Source organism: Penicillium psychrosexuale (genome assembly GCF_028828465.1).
Source record: "Penicillium psychrosexuale strain IBT 29551 chromosome Unknown utg000002l, whole genome shotgun sequence".
Classification (NCBI taxonomy): Eukaryota; Fungi; Ascomycota; class Eurotiomycetes; order Eurotiales; family Aspergillaceae; genus Penicillium; species Penicillium psychrosexuale.
In genome coordinates, this window is record NW_026643187.1 from 4137148 (window position 1) to 4155326 (window position 18179).

At 48.2% G+C, this 18179-nt stretch overlaps 7 protein-coding genes across 7 annotated transcripts; 4 read left to right on the forward strand and 3 right to left on the reverse strand.

Moving 5' to 3' along the window:
* Positions 1–2972: 2972 nt before the first annotated feature.
* Positions 2973–4067, reverse strand: N7518_002733 (uncharacterized protein; the record flags this gene model as incomplete). The annotated part of the gene is made up of 5 exons (XM_057183661.1): positions 2973–3040; positions 3357–3479; positions 3546–3646; positions 3711–3800; positions 3856–4067. 5 exons carry the CDS (start codon positions 4065–4067, stop codon positions 2973–2975), a joined length of 594 nt encoding a protein of 197 aa, XP_057045111.1.
* An 849-nt stretch (positions 4068–4916) lies between these two features.
* Positions 4917–6879, forward strand: N7518_002734 (uncharacterized protein; the record flags this gene model as incomplete). The annotated part of the gene is made up of 2 exons (XM_057183662.1): positions 4917–5577; positions 5633–6879. 2 exons carry the CDS (start codon positions 4917–4919, stop codon positions 6877–6879), a joined length of 1908 nt encoding a protein of 635 aa, XP_057045112.1.
* An 862-nt stretch (positions 6880–7741) lies between these two features.
* On the forward strand, positions 7742–8308 carry N7518_002735 (uncharacterized protein; the record flags this gene model as incomplete). The annotated part of the gene is made up of 1 exon (XM_057183663.1): positions 7742–8308. The coding sequence occupies one exon, from the start codon at positions 7742–7744 to the stop codon at positions 8306–8308; it is 567 nt and encodes a 188-aa protein (XP_057045113.1).
* A 124-nt stretch (positions 8309–8432) lies between these two features.
* On the forward strand, positions 8433–8753 carry N7518_002736 (uncharacterized protein; the record flags this gene model as incomplete). Its single annotated transcript, XM_057183664.1, has 1 exon — positions 8433–8753. The coding sequence occupies one exon, from the start codon at positions 8433–8435 to the stop codon at positions 8751–8753; it is 321 nt and encodes a 106-aa protein (XP_057045114.1).
* A 303-nt stretch (positions 8754–9056) lies between these two features.
* Positions 9057–10589, reverse strand: N7518_002737 (uncharacterized protein; the record flags this gene model as incomplete). Its single annotated transcript, XM_057183665.1, has 1 exon — positions 9057–10589. The coding sequence occupies one exon, from the start codon at positions 10587–10589 to the stop codon at positions 9057–9059; it is 1533 nt and encodes a 510-aa protein (XP_057045115.1).
* Positions 10590–13135: 2546 nt separating this feature from the next.
* Positions 13136–15404, reverse strand: arg2 (acetyl-CoA:L-glutamate N-acetyltransferase; the record flags this gene model as incomplete). Its single annotated transcript, XM_057183666.1, is given in 4 exon segments — positions 13136–13408; positions 13423–15078; positions 15146–15292; positions 15351–15404. The coding sequence occupies 4 exon segments, from the start codon at positions 15402–15404 to the stop codon at positions 13136–13138; spliced, it is 2130 nt and encodes a 709-aa protein (XP_057045116.1).
* A 1345-nt stretch (positions 15405–16749) lies between these two features.
* Positions 16750–17811, forward strand: N7518_002739 (polyamine acetyltransferase; the record flags this gene model as incomplete). Its single annotated transcript, XM_057183667.1, has 3 exons — positions 16750–17154; positions 17275–17727; positions 17776–17811. The coding sequence occupies 3 exons, from the start codon at positions 16750–16752 to the stop codon at positions 17809–17811; spliced, it is 894 nt and encodes a 297-aa protein (XP_057045117.1).
* Between the last annotated feature and the right edge of the window lie 368 nt (positions 17812–18179).

The window sequence follows — 18179 nt, forward strand, 5'->3', positions numbered from 1 at the left end:
ATTTATTTAGACAAACTCCTCTCCTCCGTTTCTCGGTTATGTATGCGCCCGAGCCTTATTGCAGATAGTCAAAGTGACTCAACAAATCTATATTGGTCATCTGAGATACCAGTTGCCTGGCTTCATTGCGCTTCATCTAATCCGTTGTTCGGCTGGATCGTCGGATACCGTGGTCGCCTGTCGGCGATCCACTTCCTCTTGAAGGGCTTGTCTTTCCGCCTAACTGTATTCATGGGCATGTGATCCCAGACTTTGTATGTATCGATAATGAAGGTCATAGAAATAATGATGAAAGACGCGTCTCTGTGCGCGTTGGAGAGCCTCCTCTGGGGAACTCGTAAGGAAACGAGACTTCCGAATTGGCGTCCGAGTGGTTTTCGGAAAAGACTCAGACGTGCTCGAGGTCTGGATCAAGGGGTCATCAACGGCGTCTGTGCACACCTCGACATTCGTTTCATACTGATCTTACCTGTTGAGATACCGTTCGAACATCCGCAAGTAGATATCTATGACCCCCTTTGCTGCATAATATCCCAGAAGACATACAGACCGCGGTCAGCAGGAGATAGAGTTGGAAATTGTGCTGTGACAATGGGAATCTTTCGCCTCACGACTAGGAATAACGAAATCTGACCTCGAAGTCGCTTCTAGAGAGTGGTAATATCCTGTGGAAGTTCTTGTAGCGATTTTATGTCTGTGACTGTCCGAAGAATGTCCACTAGCTCAGAGTAGTGCTTGCGAGAGATACCACTCTTATCTAACCAGATAGATAGAAGTAACTGGAACTCGGTCATTACCCCGGGCACTCGACGCTGCTGAACCGTTTCGAATGTTATCTCTGGTTCGGACTGATATCGTGTTTGCTGCGGTGGGGGTATCATTTACGATATATCAGGCTCCGCGGGTTTAGGCTGTGACACTTTGGGGTTCTCTGGTTGGACAAGCAGCTCCTGAATCTCCTCTTCTATGATTTGGTTAGCTAGGAATTGTTCTTCTGCTCTCACTTCAAGTATCAAATCAGTTTCCTCTGATATGAACTGGGTATGGACGTCCTCGATTGTGGTCTGTGATTCGGTGCTTGGAAGCTGTTCGATAATTGAATCGATGATTGTATTCACCGTCCAAAAGTTCTGTTAGCATTAATTACCCTAGACGTCTGATATAGAGAAGTGCTTTTCCCCATCCAAAAGACTGTATAGACTCGGCGAGATCGGAGGTAATATTGTGGTCATTCTTGTGATATGCCACATCTATTCAATTAAGGAAGAGTGCAATCAATTCAGAATGAGTAAGATAGAGAAGGAAAGAAGAAGCAAGTGCTGAAGTAGGAGGTGGCATGCTTATATATCCGGCGCTTCTGCAAACGTTGATCTATAACTGAGAAATAACTGAGCATGCAAACACTAGCTAGTAGTCCCGAGAAAAAGATATTGCACCAGCTCAGCATGCCTTCTCAAGGTAAAGCAGGACATTCATAGCGCCTTATCCTCACTTTAGCCTAGTTAGCCCAAAGATTTGCCGTAAGTTGGATCTCTGGCGCCTCACGGGGCAAATAAACCAAGTAGCCAATTTTTGGAGATATTTTGAAGTAGCGTATGAAAGGCGATCTCCTAAATCCTTTCGGATCTCCTCCTTTTGTTCCTATGGAAAATCGAATTCCCGAAAGTTGGGTCATGTTTGGTACGTATCTTGCTCGTGACAAAGTAAACTTGGAGTGATGAAAACTGAGGGGAAAAGAAGGCTACTTTTTCAGACATGATAGGAAAAGTACCATTTGGCATAACTACGGGCTGAATATTCGGGCAAAGAATATTCAGGTAAGTGAATATCCACCCTCAGTGCCCTGTATACTATGCCCGATCCGTAGGCGCCTGGTGACCACCACCTTACACATGCTGTTGTATGTTTTTCTATTCTTCTGCTTTTGGAGTTAGACCAGATCAATCACTAACCCAGCACTCGATGTTTTCTTTAAGACATAGCAAATCCTACGACTGAGTGGTTGTGCGATACGCGATACGGCATGTGTCTAAACCTCTCCAGTCTCGCCCGCAGCAATCACTCTATAACTATTGTACATGAAATCTTGGCCACGTTTCAACTTAACATAGCGTCTAACAAAAAGATTCGGCATTATCTAATTGGATGATTAACCTGGGGAGAACAAGATTTGCTTTAGCTTAACGTCATTTTCAGACATTCTCTTCCTATACTCTTCGTCATGCATATGTAGGTGTCCCGCAGATCCATAAACCCCGGTGAGTAGATTCGATCAGGCTTAGATATGATTCTGTTGGGCCATGATGCGTGCGAGACCTGGGCAGTCGGGTCCGCTTTGGTTAGGGTTTGGGTTCGACCCCGCCCCGATCGGCTCCGCACGATCGGGTCGGGTCCGCTGGAGGTACGGAGAAGATCGGTGGGGTATAAAGGGGGTTGTGCCCAATGAGGTCTGAGGTAAAGTAAACTTTCATATTTTAGGGAACGCAGGGATGATCAACGCCAGGTTCGGCGTTTGAGACATTAGGTGTCTCAACTCCACAAAAACACCATGTGACTCGACAAAGATCGGCAAGGTTTTCAAACTGGGTCCGGGGTCCGGGGTACTACCGTTGCTGCACAGTATCTGGGGTAATTACTTTGGGGTAACTACTTTGCTGCAGGGCTTGAAAATATATTGCGTCGATATATGTTAAAAGAGCTTATTTTTTATTGAAAGGAGTTTGAGTAAACTATATATCCTGGGTACATCTGTATTGTTTCCCATTGGCCTGTCACTAAATATCCGTCCCTCGCGTCCCATTTTACTTGGCTGATGAACCCGCCTTTCAAAACTCCTATACGCACGCGCAATTCTGCAAACTAGGTCTACCAGGTAGAGCTGTGATCAATTTGACTTCTTCTGAAGTTGCGATAGTCCCGGGACATGGCTAGAGAGATCACCCACGGGAAGCCGCAGAGGGAAATCGACGGATTCAAGCAACAAAGAAAAGAGTAAATACCATCCACCGAGGCATGCTGCGAATAGCACAGCTCCTCCGCCCTGAAATGAGATCGATTGCGTCAGTAACGAGAAAATTAAAGATACCGCAAGGGGACTCACTATTTGGAACTTCCCAGCAAGTACTGTCTCCTGCATAGCCAAGTACCAGTAGGCAGCATTGATGAGGCCAACTCCAATAACCACGGTGAAAAGGATATAGACAAGGACAAAATTGGTCCGGAAGGAGCAGATCAAGTAAAAGAAGCATAGAAGATTGAAACAAACTATGAAAAATCCTGTATACCATTTGATCGTTAGAATCTTGTTCACGCTCTGCTCAAAAAGCAAGGTCGGAAGAATGGGGTGCTTGACGAACCAAAGCTGGCATTGAAACCCTCCGATGTGAGTCCTGCAGTGGGATCATCAGGGTTTGGTGAATAGGCTGCGTAGGCATTATAGAAGGGCTGTAGGGTCGTGGCGAGGGTGAGGTAGAAGCATGCTGCATCATTGATGTTATTAGTATTTGACATATATCTGGAAAGGCCACGAGCACAGTATCACTTACCAAAGGACATGAACACCACGGATGAGAAGGTGTTACCGATTATACACTCTAGCAATCCACCAACAAGCAAGAGAATGCCTCCGAAGAAGATGTATGCTCCACTGAAAGAATAGCGAGTTAGCATGCGCCCCTGAATATGGAATCAGACTGATTCCAACTACTCACATATGAGCAATTCCATTGTTGCCAGCTCCTCTCCAGCCCATGAGGGAAAAAGAGAGAGGAGTCAAGGCCATGACGAATCCTGTGATGGCTCTACGCTGGTGTCAGTTATTTCCTAGAAGGGGTGATCGGAACACAGCTGCCATACATAGGGGTTGGATTGCCAATGATACTCCGAAGGTTTCCAGCAACTTGAGGTTTCGGATTCAAGTAAAGCTTCTCAAAGAGTTCCGGAGATAGCATGATGCTTCCTCTAGACCTGGTCCTCTCAAAGGCACTAGAGTCTCCATTTTCCGCATGCTGAACGTCGTTGGCAAAGTTCACGCCCTCGGAAGTGCTCGAATCAGATGTTTTAGCCATCTTTGGTAAAATATAATGGTGAAAATAGGGGTGTTGGCAAAGATAGAATTGAAAGCAGCTTCAAACACATGGACACTTCCTAAGCAATATATACCGTGGTAATTACTAGCTACATACCAGCATCTAATGGGACCAAACTTTCCTTGCTTATTTGGATTCTGGGGTACCGGAAACGTCCTGCGAACAGCGCACAGCAGAAAAAGCTTCCACTAGTGAGTCTAGACGGGATTCCAAATGTTGTAGATCTACATCGCCCCCGCGTTGAAGCAGAGCGGCAGCAGATAGTTTGTGGGGGTGGCGTAAGCTATCGATTCGGATATACGGAGAAGGAGAAGTAGCTCCTGCGAATCAACATGCGAATAGCTTCCGCCATCGCAAACCCCGCATTCCAGCCCCTATTCATGGTCGGAGGAGCGGATGCGCTCTGCAAGACCCCTAGAACCTGGAGTAGTGGAGTGCGGTGGAGCCGATGATGCGGGGCCCCGTAAAAAGGCGAAGCTGGGGTTACAGCCGCCTTGCCGCCTTGGAATTTGACTGGTCATTCCTCCCATCCTACATTCCCAACCCAAGTCGGAACCGCTCCCCACGTCGAGAAACTCCCACCTTCGCGAAACGATCAAGATGTGTGCCTCAGCGGTTCCAAACAAGTTCACCGAATACCAAGATAGCACGCTCACCTGAGCAAGTGGATTGGATTAATCAGGTGCCCCCGAAAAAGTTATAAATCCCCTCAACTATCCTTCTTTCTCGATACTCATACCATCCGAAGAGAATCCAATCCATCCTCTTCAAAACTTCTTACCCTTTTTTTACCTTTATTAAAAATTTTCCCTTATTGGTTTTTCCACAATGGCCAGCGCAGATATCCAGCAGAATATTCCCTCGCACATCCGTGGAGTGCCCGGCTCAGTCAACATACCAGTAGCAAGCTTCCCAGTTCCCTCCAAGTGTGCCACATGTGAACCGGAGCACGTTGCATCGACACTTGTTGAGGCTTTCAACCTTGCATTGGCCAAACGTGACTTCAACGGCATCGCAAACTTATTCGGAGACAACGGCTTCTGGCGCGACCATCTAGCTCTGACCTGGCAGCTTCGAACAGTGCAAGGCCATGAAGCGATCGTGAAATTCCTCGAGAGATCTTCCGAGTCCAGGGACGGCCTGCGACTCAAGAAAATCTCTATTGACAGAAGCACTCCTGTTCGCGCCCCGAAAGTGTGGTCACTTGACGGAGCTGGCGAAGTTCAAGGCATCCAATTTTTCTTCAAGGCAGAGACGTCCCATGGCTCTGCGACCGGAATCGCCCGCCTCGCGCTGCAGAACCACACGTGGAAAATATTCACCTTGTTTACTGGTCTTCAAGAGCTCAAGGGCCATGAGGAGCTTCTTGGACGTCGGAGACCCAAGGGCGCAGAGCACGGTGGTAACCCGGATCGCAAGAATTGGGCCGAAAAAAGAGCCGACTCTGCTGCTTACACTGACGGTCGCGAGCCAAGTGTGCTGATTATCGGTAAGTTCCTATCTTTTCATCATTTTCAAGAACCCAGCTAATCCTTATTTCAAAGGCGGCGGACAGGGTGGTTTGACCGCAGCTGCGAGATTGAAGATGCTCGGAGTGGACTCTCTCATCATCGATAAAAACGAGTCCGTCGGGGATAACTGGCGACTCCGATACCGTCAGCTTGTCCTGCACGATCCCGTATGGTACGATCACATGCCCTACATGGAGTTCCCAGCGACTTGGCCTATCTTCACCCCGAAGGATAAGCTGGCTGAATTCTTCGAGTGCTACGTCAAAATGCTTGAACTCAATGTTTGGACCACAACCACTATCACCAATTGCGAATGGAATGAGAAGACTGCCAACTGGACCGTGACCCTTTCTCGCAAACAGAAGGACGGTACCACTGAAGAGAGAGTGTTCCACCCGCGCCATATCATCCAAGCGACCGGTCATTCTGGAAAGATGAAGATGCCTGAAGTCCCCGGCGTGGACAGCTTCCAGGGTGACCTTCTTTGTCACTCCTCGCAATTCCCAGGTGCCAAGAGAAACAGCCAAGGCAAAAAGGCTATCGTCGTGGGCTCATGCAATTCCGCCCACGATATCGCACAAGATTATCAGGAGAGAGGCTACGATATCACTATGGTCCAGAGATCCACAACCTGCATTATCTCCTCGACTGCCATCACAAAGATCGGTCTGAAGGGCCTTTACGAAGAGGATGGTCCCGCATTGGCAGATGCCGATCTCCTTCTCCATGGCACTCCCACACCAGTTATGAAAGCGCTTCAGATCCATATCACTTCCCAAGAAGCAGAGCACGATAAGGAGCTTCTTGAGGGGCTTGAAAAGGCCGGATTCAAGGTTGATCGTGGTCCAAATGGCGGTGGACTCTTCGTCAAATATTTCCAGCGCGGTGGCGGCTACTATATCGACGTCGGAGCCTCCCAAATGATCGTTGATGGCAAGATTAAGGTGAAGCAAGGTCAGGAGATTGCTGAAATTCTGCCTCGAGGCCTCAAATTTGCCGATGGCACTGAGCTCGAAGCCGATGAGATTATCTTCGCTACTGGATACGACAATATGCGCTCGCAGACGAGGACGATGCTGGGCGATAAGGTTGCTGATAAGGTGTCTGATGTTTGGGGCTACAATAACGAAGGAGAAATTAGGACCATGTGGCAGAATAGTGGGCACCCAGGATTCTACTTCCATGGAGGCAATCTGGCGACTGCAAGATACTATTCTAAGATTCTGGCACTCCAGATCAAGGCTCTTGAGGAAGGTATCTATAACCATGGTGAATTCTAAGCGGACGGGTACGGATATATTGTTTCAACATCATCTACAATTTGTTTTTCCTCCAATGCTTGTTCTCTAACTATGTCAAATTCATTTATAAACTCCAAGATTGACTTTTTCAATATTTGAATGTATCAGTAGTAATACCTCCGGGGCAGCGAAACCGAATCGCCGGTGCATCTCGGTTCTCGTACTAGGTGGGTCAGGACAATGAGATGAATCCACACCCGTGCAAAGGCATACGTATGTTTTTGCCTAACAAGGAACGAAGCATTGCCCATAAGAAATGATCAACGAGCAAATAACCACTTCTGGCCCTGAAGAGTTCCATGATCTGCATAGTTTGTTGGGATATCCGATTAACCAGACACGTTATTGGGAAAATAGAACCCAACAACCATACGAGATCCTGAAGGATCCATGCATACTACAAGCTACAAACCCAATTCAGGTCTGCTACCCATATCACTCAAATGAAGACCATGAAAGTACCGACCGACGCCAGGAACACGACCGATACCAGGAACAGGTCTCTGCATCTGTGGTTGGACGGGGAACAGACGGACCCCATCGCTTTGCAGGAGAACGGTGGATCTATTGGGCCTGTATCCTCCGATCTGTTCGGAGTTGCCGCCTGAAGGGTCCACGAGTATGTATGAAGTTTCAATATCCGTATCGTTTTGTTTCCTGAATCTCCTTATAATGGACATCTGCTCTCGCAGCAAAAGTCGCTCGCAATTAAACACTCTGAAGGACGCGGCCAGCTACGCACACGCTACGTAACCATCTAAACCTGTCTGTTTTCTCACATTCACTCCCCTAATATTCGGCATGCTGACCAACAGTTTTCACTGAAGTTCAATTGAACGCTATGCCTTTCGAAACTCAGGAGCCCTGGAAAAGACAGTTCTACAGTAGTACCGAATGTCCCGAGCATGTAGTCATTCCATTGAAGGACTACAATGCGTACGGCCCCAATCCGGTACACCGATGGGTGTACAATAAGCTGGAAATCGCAGAGAAGCAGGGACTGGCGTGTGCACCACATGGAATAGCTCCTGAGAAATTCCCTGTCTTCAGCAAGCCGATTTACAACATCAGGAATCTTGGAGCGGGAACCAGAATTCTTGAAGACATGGAAGACTACCGTGAGCACTGCTCGTCAGGACATATGTGGTCAGAGCTTCTTGAAGGTGACCACATCAGCACTGACGTGGCGGTTCTCGACGGAAAAGTAGTCTGGCTATCCCACACGCTGGGCATTCCCTCTGGCGGCGGCACCTTCGACAGATGGGAAGTCAATATCGCTGTACCACAGCAGGACGAGCGAACACTCGTGGATTTTATAGAGCTACACTTGCCAGACTACAGAGGCATGCTCAATGCCGAGATGATTGGTGGAAAGATCATCGAGATGCACCTGCGCTTCACAGCTTAGTGACGGCCGTCCGTTCTGGCTGGGTGAAGCGCCGAGTCTTGCTGATTTCCATGCTTACGTTGACATTTGGACAGCACGCGCTTACTTGGATTTTGCACAAGAACTGTTCAAACCATTCCAAAAGATGCCTCTTTGGGAAGAGAGAGTCCGGAAGATTGGCCACGGGAGCAACCGGGTCATTGATATTGCGGAAGCACACGAGTCGGCTCGTTGCAGCACACCTCTTCCCGGCCACAGCGTAGATTCCGAGGATGCACTTGGACTTTCGCCTGGGGATGATGTGATAGTTACGCCAGACGATTACGGACAGGGACATACCACTGGACGCCTAGTGACTTTGACACCGCGAGAGGTTGCCGTTGTGCGTGATGATCCTCTTGTAGGACAGGTGATCGTACACTTTCCTCGTATTGGGTTTCGCATCTCCCGTTCTTCGAAACCTTAGCTAGGGAGCCCTTCATTTATATTGGATCTGTACTTCTCCACACATAAGCATGATGGAAAGAAGCAAAGGGAGGTCTGTCAACCTGCATGAAGGCAGCCAAAGCCTTAATGCATCACTATTGTTTACATATTTCCAGTCTTTTGTGTTGTGCTATTTGGAGGCTTTGGAAAAATCCCGGAACGATATTCATATGAGAGATGTCAAAGAAAAGGCAACTCAAAAGACAGCTAGACAGATGTCGTATCTTTCATACTAGTACAGATCTAGATCTAGATTCATGTCATACAACTCATTTCATATAACTCATGCCATCTCAATCTGCTCATCTTCGGCACCCTTCTTCGTGACTGTCACATCATCAGAGGGAATAACATATGTCGCCCACTGACGAGCAGGAACCTTGTCCTGGAAGAGTCTCTCGATTTCCGCATTGCTGCGACCTGCAGTCTCACCAACACAGAACCACGAATATGCTAGCAAAGACGTGGTTGTTGCTCCGTAGACAAAACCGATCATCGGACCTAAATGACCCGTGTAGTACATATAGGGGCTGGTGAAGACCATGACCCAGAGCGTGAGAAAGAAGACGCCCATGGCGCACGCGGTGATCTTGTTTCTGTTGCGGCCAACGGACATTTCCGATGCAATAGTGTATGAGAGGGTCCCGATGGAGAAGTTGTAGAAGATGATGTTGATGTAGGCGAGAACAACGATGCCGATGCCGATGCCACGGCTGAAGGTGCCATCGGATGCTTTGGTGGTGCCGAGGCCGCCGACGGCAATGAGGGAGATGAACATACCCCCTGAGCAGACGAGGAGGTTCGTGCGGCGGTTGATCTTGTTTCCGAGAACGACTGCTAGGCCGACGGTAATGATTTGCAGGACATAGATGATGGTGTTGATGGTGAAAGGATCTGAAACGCCGATGGACTGGGCGAACACAACGCCATAGGTGTACCAGAATTGGATACCGTTAATCTGCTGCACGAACATGACGCCACAGGCGTAGAAGAGCTTGCGGCGCTCAATGGGATCCATGATGAGTGAGACCCAGGTAGCGTCCTTGGCCATTTCACGCTCCATCTGAACTTGGTCCTCGATAGCTTGTATGTCCGCTGAGGGATCATAGTCGCGGCAGCTGTGGTTGATTCGGCGGAGAGCTTTGATGGCTTTGTCACGCTTGCCTTTGTACATGTACCACACTGGACTCTCGGGTGTGAAAGGAAGGCACAGAAGCAAGATACCGGGAAGAACAACCAGCAGGCACATGGGAATGCGATAAGATTGAGAACTGGAAATGCTCTGGGTGCCTTGGTTGACACAGGCTCCGACTAACTGCGAGATAGACTGCATGAACTGGAAGCACATGAGGGCCGGACCTCTGATGGCAGACGGCGCCACCTCTCCAATGTACATCAGGCAAGTAGCGGTGAACTGTCCAATACCTAGACCAATCAACACACGACTGACATAGAAGACTGAGTCAGAGCCAAATGAGCACACTTGCACGATGGCTCCAACAATGATACAAAGAGAAGCCGACAGGAAAACAGCACGCCGGCCGAAGAAGTCATTGATGGGAGCGGCGCCAATAGCTCCAACTAGCTCTCCGACATAGATGATGCTAGCAGACACCGAGAGGAACGATGTCCCAAGAGAGTATGACCCGTCTGCATTTCTCTCCCCGTAGTCCTTGGCAAACCATGTCATACCCTGAATCCCAGTATAGTAGATCGTATCGTAACCGTAGCAGAGGGCACCGATGGCAGCCACCATACAGTAGGCGATGGCCCGCCGATTCGACTTCCAGTCGATCTTGAGATCAAGACCTGCCATGTTCGAAGATGTACGTTTTTGAGGTAAAGAACAGTAAACTCGATAGACTTAGAAGCCCACAGAGGAAAAAGAGAATTTTAGAAGAATCGAACCAACCGGTTTGCAGGGAAACGATCGTATATATACCTTTTTTTTTTATAGAGGAAAAGTTCAATTATTGCCAGACCAAACCAAGAACCCGGAGGCCCGCATGTCGGGGTAAACTCCATGGGGTATGCGGGCCATAGCCGAGTATTTTCGAAGTCTCCATCTAATAGGACCCCTGGGGCCCCCTTCCCCCCGGCTGATATGTAGACCAAGACATGTTTTATAGTGTGGGTCTCCTCGTTATTCACGCACTCGCAGGAGCTTTTTACATGAAGGGTTTTACCCCAGACGCTTTGAAGAAAGAGGCAGCTTCACTATTTGTAGATGTCTTCGAGCAAAGATCTCATGTTGGAAGAGGGCAGATCGGGCTATAAGCCGACAAGATAGCAGCAGAATTTCGGCAAGTGGTCGCCGCCAAGCGGAATCCCGAAACGGGGATGTCGCCGAAATTTGACAATAATTTCGCCATGCGGCCAGTCAAAGTTTCAAGATTTCAAAAAACTACCGCGGCACAAGCCTTTGTCGAGGAAACTGGAGTAATCGGGGTAATCGGTAACCTTGAAAGAGAAGGGCTACCGACAATCTTTATCTAGCGATAAAATCCACTAAGCTATTTCTGATAAGTCTGCCGCTGGCCGCAATTCGGAATTAGCTTATGCAGATTAATATGGTATCCTCAATACCTATCACATGACTTAAATCAGTTGAAAATTGCGGCCAGCGGCAGATATACTGAAAATAGTTTAGCGGCGATTGTGTGAAGATTGTCGGTAGCCCTTCCCTTTCGGGCTTTCTAGGCGGGTCTTTCCATACTCCAACATCCGGAGTGGACTATAGATTCGCTTGCAATAGCCATAAAACCATTTCTATCGGATTATACCGGGTCAAAGCAACTGTGATTTTATCTTTGTTTTGGCTTTATCGGCAACACTCCGGTATTTCGTGAGCCAAGATTTTAGCACGAGAGGACTACCGAAACTTGGCCAATCGACAAATAGGGAATAGCAAAAGAGCCCCTGTGATAGCAGGAGGCAATAAACCGGGATACTATCACAGCTCGGCCAGAATCCATGAATCCAATAGTGCAAATTCGGGAAAGAGAGGCAGTCAATGTAGCCTATAACTATCAAGGATGTACTGCTCTCATAATTAGCCTCTAAATAAAACATGACAGCAAGTCCATCAAAGAATTTCGAATTCAGAGAAAGCACACGATAGAAACTAGAAGGGCTCTTTGCATGCATCTAAGCTAACTCCGTTAACGTATCACGTAGGGCTTGGCCAATTGTATTCAGATGCATGGTACCCAATCCTAACTCCAAGTATGAAAAGATAATAAGGGGATATATCCACATCAGGAATGGATGGAATAAGCCAATAATATTTGCGTAAGAGAGCCAACTTCATCTACAGTCGATTTGTGTGGCGGTGTTTATTTATCAGTGAGAATCTACTCCAACGTATGAACCTATAGCCATTGCCGTTAAGGGCAACGCATCAAGAGTGCCGAGTGAATACCAAGCCCTTAAATGTTTCAGCGGGAATATCAAACTCCTTCCGTTCTAAGTCCGCCTAGGTGCCTGCGCGTGGCACCCCAGAAGACCTCCACTTGCCAAGAATAAAACCTGGTTAGTCTAGACGTGTAGCTTCTTCTGCGAGCTACATTAACTAGCGAGAAAATCCGTGTCGGCATAGGAATTACTCGATTCGGAACTTATACGGGGTTCGATATGGAGTTGAGCCTTGCCCTCACAACGACTCTACATATATATCTTCCAATGGACAGGGGGTAATGGTCAGCATTTGCTTCCAATTTATGGCGAATTATGGTTTCCCACGTCTCAAAATGCACTGCATTTACTATTGTCGAATAAAATTGCAAGAAAGACCTGTACTCAAAGCTGCCATGCCTGTTACAGACCCAGGTTATGTGGGCCGAATACAGCAGATGACTCCGAGTGCCAGTGTACTTAGAAACCCAATGATTGTTGACATTCTGCAAAACAATTAGTAGGTTTACAATCTAGACATAGCCATATCCTAAGTACATGGTGTTTGAAAAGGAAAAGGCTTAAAGAATGAGAGTTGTTAGACAAAAGAGCCCGTGTCCTTCCCTTTAGGCCGTTATTAAAAACCGAAGTTCGACGGTTGATAGATCTAGCTGAATTAGCATAAGCCCTAGGGGTCCACTACTGCTAACTGTTCAAGAATTGCTGCGAAGGAAAATATGATGTTGGAGACAAAAATGGAAAAAAGGGGTATTTCACTCAGCCACCCTCCGTATTCAAAATGAGCCGAATGACTCCAAGGTTTAGAGGAGACATCCATATTCCCGAATCAAGGAAAAAACGCGGTTGGGACATTAGACTATGAACAATTCCCATAATTCGAGCAGCACCAGAGGACACTGAGAATCATTAGTGTTGCTCGACATCAATGTTCCTTTCTATATACACGTCTCAGTCAATGACACTTTTCTCGTCAGCCCAGCTAGGCTGAATAGACCGACAAACAGCCTCATAATCCTGGAAGCGCTGGGTATCCTCCACCAGCCCAGGCGTTGTCCAGAACATAGCCCAGTTACTATCAGCCAGCTTCCAAGTACCTGAAGACCGCTCGAAGTACCATTTATTAACCGGGTTGTCCATGCGACTACGCCAGCAGACTCCATTGGGGAAACATGTGCGCACCATCGCGTTGAACACAATGTCGGCGACACCCCCGCGCCTTGGCTGCGCTTGAGCACGGCGAATTTATCCAAATAGGGCACCATGCGCGCGGCACTGGCTTCGCTTCCGTCGTCTGGTACGCCCGGCGGCGTTTCCCAGGTCAGGATTGCGCCGCCTTCGTACTCGCCGGCGACGATGATACCGGCGATACGGTTGTTTACTCGATCGAGGTAGTTTTGGACGTTGAGTTTGCGGTCAAAGGAGTCTTCGATTAGGGCGACTAGGCGGGGGAGATCGATAGAAGGGTCGTTCAATCCCAGTCGCGGTTGGATCTGGGCTGTCCAGGGGTGTGTGTAGGGGTTTGGGAGGATTGTGAGAGGCATTCCACGTTTTACAAAGGTCGTGTGGGAGCTAACTGGGTTGAATGGGCTGAATCCGCCATTGGAAGCACCGCGTCGACCTGGGGGTAGAGAGGATGATAGTAGAGGCTTGTCGGTAAGGAGGTGGTGGATTAATGGGTTGCGCTGTCGACGGGTTCCAACCGCTGACGGGTCTGAAGCAGCCTCTTTTGGTGAACGCGCTGAGTAAGAAACTTCTTGTGGGGAGGTAATGATGCCTGAAGAGGCTGACGGTAGCATGGCTAATGCTTGTTGGGTTAATCTGAGATTCTCCAAATGGCCATCTAGCACCTCCTCCATCGCCTCGGCAGCCGGTGATTGGGCGGGTGCGGTAGGTGGCACAGGCGAGACAACCTCGCGATTGACGAATTTTGAGAACGGGTTACTCTCCAAGATTGGGTAAGTGGCTTCCGTAGTTACCTGTTTCGAGGGATCATTGTGGCCAGAAATAGAGTTTCGTGCCTGGGAAAGCTCATCTTCAATTTGATCAAACTCTTGCTCCATGTTGATGAAAACGTGCGATGATTGAGGGCCCTTGAAAGCCGGGATGCCCCCAAGCGCATCGAGAACAATGACACGGTCCAGAGAGACCTCCCTTTGTAGAGTATTGATTCTCTCGGCAGTTACTGCTGGATCTTCGTCCGGGTCTGGATTTGTTGACAGTCCCGCAAATTCTTTCGTCAGTGCAAGGGTAGCATCATCAGCTGAAACTGTCACGGCTCGTGGGTTTTCCTCCGTATAGGCAATGGGCGGAACAAGTACCACATGGCCATCCCGAAGGGCGCTCAAGAGCATTTTTCGCGACAGCACCGTGGGTTGACCAGATCCCCGCTCGGATATAGATAACGCCGAGTCTAGTCTGAAAGATTTTGAGTCCGGCTGCTCATCGATTGCCGCCGATATCCGATTTGCCTGTTCAATGGATATTTGTCGCCCGGCAGGGCCGCCCATCTTCCCGGGGTCGACAACTACACAGCATGCCATGCCCAGGCGGACGAGCTGCGAGAGGGTCTTCGCCACTCCCTTAATGACGGAATCATCGAGCAATTGTGGGGTGGTGATTTTGATCAGGGCCAAGTGCAGCCTTTCAGGTATAACCTGCGCGCGCGGAGTAGGAGTTGTATCTTGCCGGAAGACAGGACTATCGTACACCGCCCTAGAAGCACCGTAGAATGAGCCCAAATTGACACCGGAGGGCAGAGATCCTGGTATCGACTCCTTCGGAGGCTCGGTAGATTCTTGGCTCGATTTGGCGGGGCTGGCCTTTAGCCGAGCTAAGTACGACCTAGCTTCACGCTTAGTCGATGCGGAGCTCAGGAGGCTAAGAAAGAATTCCTAAGCCGAAAATGCCGCTGTTAGCATATGAACAGAAAGAAAAGAAGAATAGTGATATGCCACCTACCCGATCAAGCAATTTCTCCTTTGCGCGGTGGCCGAGGCGATCTTGGCTTTCGCTGCTACCCGAGAACTCGGCGAATTGCTGGGCTCGGACATTCAGCGCCTGTGCCGGGCGCGCCGTAATGGGGTCACTAGGACGAACGAGATGTTGCTGCAGACTTCTAGTCAATAAATGCTTAGCATTGGCGGGGTATACGGGGTTTAATTACCTTCACCAGTGAGGACTTGGCCGTTCGAGACCAGTTGAGCGTTCGGGAGGTCATGGTTGGGTGTATATAGTTGACGCCAATGCAAGAGCATCGGAGAAACAACCTCACCACGAATCAACAGTAAACATATAATATAGGAGGAATGAGTCAAGATCAAACAAATCTTTCTGAGGAAAAAGAAAATAATATGACGCATCCTCGGCTAGGTATAGCTCACCGCCTGTGGATACCGAGATTGATAAGAAAGGCTGTCCACTTCTGTCCACTTCAGGGCTATAAATTGTACATCTCTGTTCTATACACTCAGTACAAGGATATTAGTGGACCAGGACTTAACGGAAATAGACTGTGTTTTAAAGGCAGCTACCTATCCTAGTACGGAGTGTATAAGAAAATCTACCCACTTTCGAGAAATATATAATCAACCATAACAGCTGGTGGTTATAAATAGCAAAATGATATACATGTTGTACATACAGCCCAACTCTTCTTAGTTTTAGGTCTCTTCAAGCATAAAATAAGACACAAAGATCAAAGAAAGGAATTGAAATGTTTTTATACTGCCTAACAATAAAAGTAGAAAGAAATACAACCTATTCGAATCACCCACGTCATTTTCGTGACCAAAATGCTCACTGATTTCAATATAGTACTTTTGATACAGCTAGCACTAGAGTCCACGGGTGTACTATCCACTCCTCTTATGACCTACATATAGTATATACCCTAAAGGGAACCTTGGAAGTATAGTCAGGGTCAGGTTCTAGAAGCCAGTAGCCCGTTTATACGTGTAGACCGCTTTGGGCAAAATGTAACAGTACGAAGGGGATACATCGTAATCTATGGCGAATCCGGCCTGGAACGGGGTACTGAAAGGTTCCTATACTTTATCGGCTGAACCTCCCCCGCCACTGCAAAAGTTGCTCACCCTCGTCATCTAAAAAAAAGAATACCTGCTTGAAACACGCCTCTGAATAACACGCCTCTGAACCACTGAAGACTCATCAAATATTGCCAAATATCAAATCCAAGTAAGTGCGCCCGCTCCTCTCTCCTCCCCCTCTTCAAATCCAACCCCGGTCGCAACACCCCTCCTTGCAATACAGCGCAAATTCCTATGAATTGCTCAACATCTCCTAAGGATTGCTCGGAATCACTAGGAACAATAGCTGTCAATTTACTGTGATAATTGGCACTGTCTGTTTCGACTATTGGTCCTAATTACCTGCTTGAGATTGATCCCCACCATTTTAGATTTACAGCCCTCGTACGCCACCACGCCGCTTACCCTCCCTGCAACTCCAATTGATCGTGGCACCCTAGCCTGGTCTCACCGTCGGAAATTTTGATCCCAACCGCCTTGACCCTCGATACCCCAGTCAAGTTCTTCATCCTCACTATGTCCGATCAGAGCGAATACCTCTCCGACTCCATGTCCGGCCAGGACAACGGGCTCAGGCCGTTGTCTAATGCGGACGACTTGTCTCTCGGAAACCCTAACAGCGATTTGGCTCGTATCATGAGCCGTGCTGGCATTCAACTAGCCAATGGATTTCCAGTCGATGACGACGAGGACGACGACGAGGACGACGACGAGGACGAGCTGGATGAGGACTATTCTGCCGTTGATCAGGATGACGACGCAAACGATTTCCCATACTGGTTCCGCCGCCCACCCTCCCACAACCGCACAAAGCTGGATGAGCTGCATCCTTTTGTCCAATTGCTCTCCATATCTAATGTGGAAGATTGTGTGAAAGTGGAGGAAGCTTTCCCCGAGCAGGAGCGTTGCTCTCTCGATAAGGTATGGCTACCCGAATTCAATTACACCATAGAGCATCAATTCAACATTCAAATCATCTCACTCGATATGAATTGATGCGACTTCAGACGGATGGAGACTTCATTGCTAATAATTTCATAGTTCCGTTACCGTCTCAGCAAATGCCCCGAGCTCAGTCTAGGCCTCTTCACTCTTCCTTTGCTCGCAGAAGGAGAAACAAAACCCCGCCCAACGCTCGTCGGACACATCATTGCCACTCGTACTTCAGAGCCCATTGTGACAGATCGGTCGATGCAACTTCCGACCAACTGGAAAAACGAGCGTTGGTCCATTGAGAACGGACAAGCTGTTGGTCACGAAGAAGGCGGCCGCACTATTGCCATTCATTCGCTTGCTGTGGACCCAAAGCACCAGGGCAAGCAGGTCGGAAGCACATTGATGAAGTCATATATCCACCGTATCAGAGAGGCCCAGATTGCTGATCGCATCGCGATCATTGTACACGATCACCTGATCCCCTTCTACGAGTCATTTGGCTTCGAGTCCCATGGCCCTAGCAAGTGCCAGTTCGGTGGGGGTAATTGGGTCGATATGGTATGTTCTCTTTTTGACTGTCAGCGAATATATGCTGACCCTAAATAGATCTTGGAGTTTGGCCCTGAGCCTCTTGAGGAGTAGGAAGTTTTTCGTATTGCTTTTTTTCCCTCTTCTTTTTCTATCTTTTCGGCTTGGGGCATGTTAACCACTGACGGGTTCAACCCGTTTTTATTACACACATCCATGTTTTTGTCTCATCTCAAGGGTTTATCCTAGACGGGCTTTCAAATGAAAAGCAACGGAGTTTCTTTGGGCGGGATTACTTTTATGAATCTGGGCAGAAACGGCTTGGGCTTCCCGAATCGGTCACAAGGGCTTGTGTACCATAGTTGACGACAATGCAATATATATGAGGATGATTGTTGAATTTAGGCCAGAGATAGATATCAACCTCCAAACGTCCTATATAAATCCTCGAGGCATGAAATCGAGTCTTTGATCATTTTGTT